Below are 1,097 nucleotides of genomic sequence, written 5' to 3'. Positions count from 1 at the left end.
TCCCTCGTTGGTTCTATCATTTGCATTTATAAAAAGAGGAGTAAAAGCAGCAGGGAGAGTAGCTGCAGAGAAAGAAAGAATAAACATTTATATTTATTTTATTTAGTTTATTTTATTTTATTTTATTTTATTTTATTTTGTGTTTTTTGTTTTATTTTATTTTATTTAGTGAGATATATATATATATATATTCCCTCGTTGGTTCTATCATTTGCATTTATAAAAAGAGGAGTAAAAGCAGCAGGGAGAGTAGCTGCAGAGAAAGAAAGAATAAACATTTATATTTATTTTATTTAGTTTATTTTATTTTATTTTGTTTTATTTTATTTTGTGGTTTTTGTTTTATTTTATTTTACTTTATTTTATTTTGTTTTATTTTATTTTTTTTTATTATATTTTACTATATTATATTATATAATATTTTATTTTATTTTATTTTATTTTATTTTATTTTGTTTTGTTTTGTTTTGTTTCATTTTATTTTATTATATTTTATTATATAATATTTTATTTTATTTTATTTTATTTTATTAAATAGGATAATATATATGGGATATACGCAAAAAAAAACATAAAAATAAAAATAAACAAAAAAATAATAAAGAATAAAATAAAATAAAAAGCAGAATAAAATAATTAAAAATAAAATAAAATAAAGGGGAATGAGATGATAGAAAATAAAAAATAATAAAATATAATAAAGGAGATTCAGGTGTATACACACCACACAGAAGCAACGCAGACACCGCAATGCTGCTGCTATTTGCAGCAGCAGCAGCAGCAGCAGCAGCAGCAGATCCAGCAGCAGCAGATGCAGCAGCACCAACAGCAGATCCAGCAGCAGCAGATGCAGCAGCACCAACAGCAGATGCAGCAGCAGATGCAGCAGCAGATGCAGCAGCATCACCAGCAGCAGCAGCAGCAGTAGCAACGCCAGCAGCAGCACCAGCAGATGCAGCAGCATCACCATCAGCAGCAGCGGCACCCGCAACAGCAGCAGCAGCAAAAACAGCAGCAGCAAAAACAGCAGCAGCAGCAGCACCACCACCACCACCGACAACAACAGCAACAGCAGCAGCAACAGCAACAGCAGCAGC

General features: G+C 30.8%; 2 protein-coding genes across 2 annotated transcripts in view; both read left to right on the top strand.

Annotated features, from left to right (window-relative positions):
* EMH_0038430 (uncharacterized protein) overlaps window positions 1-928 on the top strand; it is a gene marked incomplete at both ends in the record, with an annotated part of 4,985 nt that extends 4,057 nt beyond the window's left edge. The window contains one exon of the mRNA XM_013495291.1: window positions 770-928. Coding sequence (XP_013350745.1) covers window positions 770-928 — 159 coding nt within the window. The remainder of the gene's footprint in view (window positions 1-769) is intronic.
* Window positions 929-952: 24 nt separating this feature from the next.
* Window positions 953-1,097, top strand: part of EMH_0038420 (uncharacterized protein) — a gene marked incomplete at both ends in the record, with an annotated part of 1,067 nt that continues 922 nt past the window's right edge. Inside the window, one exon of the mRNA XM_013495290.1 lies at window positions 953-1,097. Coding sequence (XP_013350744.1) covers window positions 953-1,097 — 145 coding nt within the window.

This window comes from Eimeria mitis, genomic scaffold, assembly GCF_000499745.2.
Source record: "Eimeria mitis Houghton genomic scaffold, Emh_scaff1505, whole genome shotgun sequence".
In the NCBI taxonomy this organism is placed as follows: domain Eukaryota; phylum Apicomplexa; class Conoidasida; order Eucoccidiorida; family Eimeriidae; genus Eimeria; species Eimeria mitis.
Note: the sequence above shows the minus strand (reverse complement) of the source record. Positions and strands in the feature narration are given on the sequence as shown.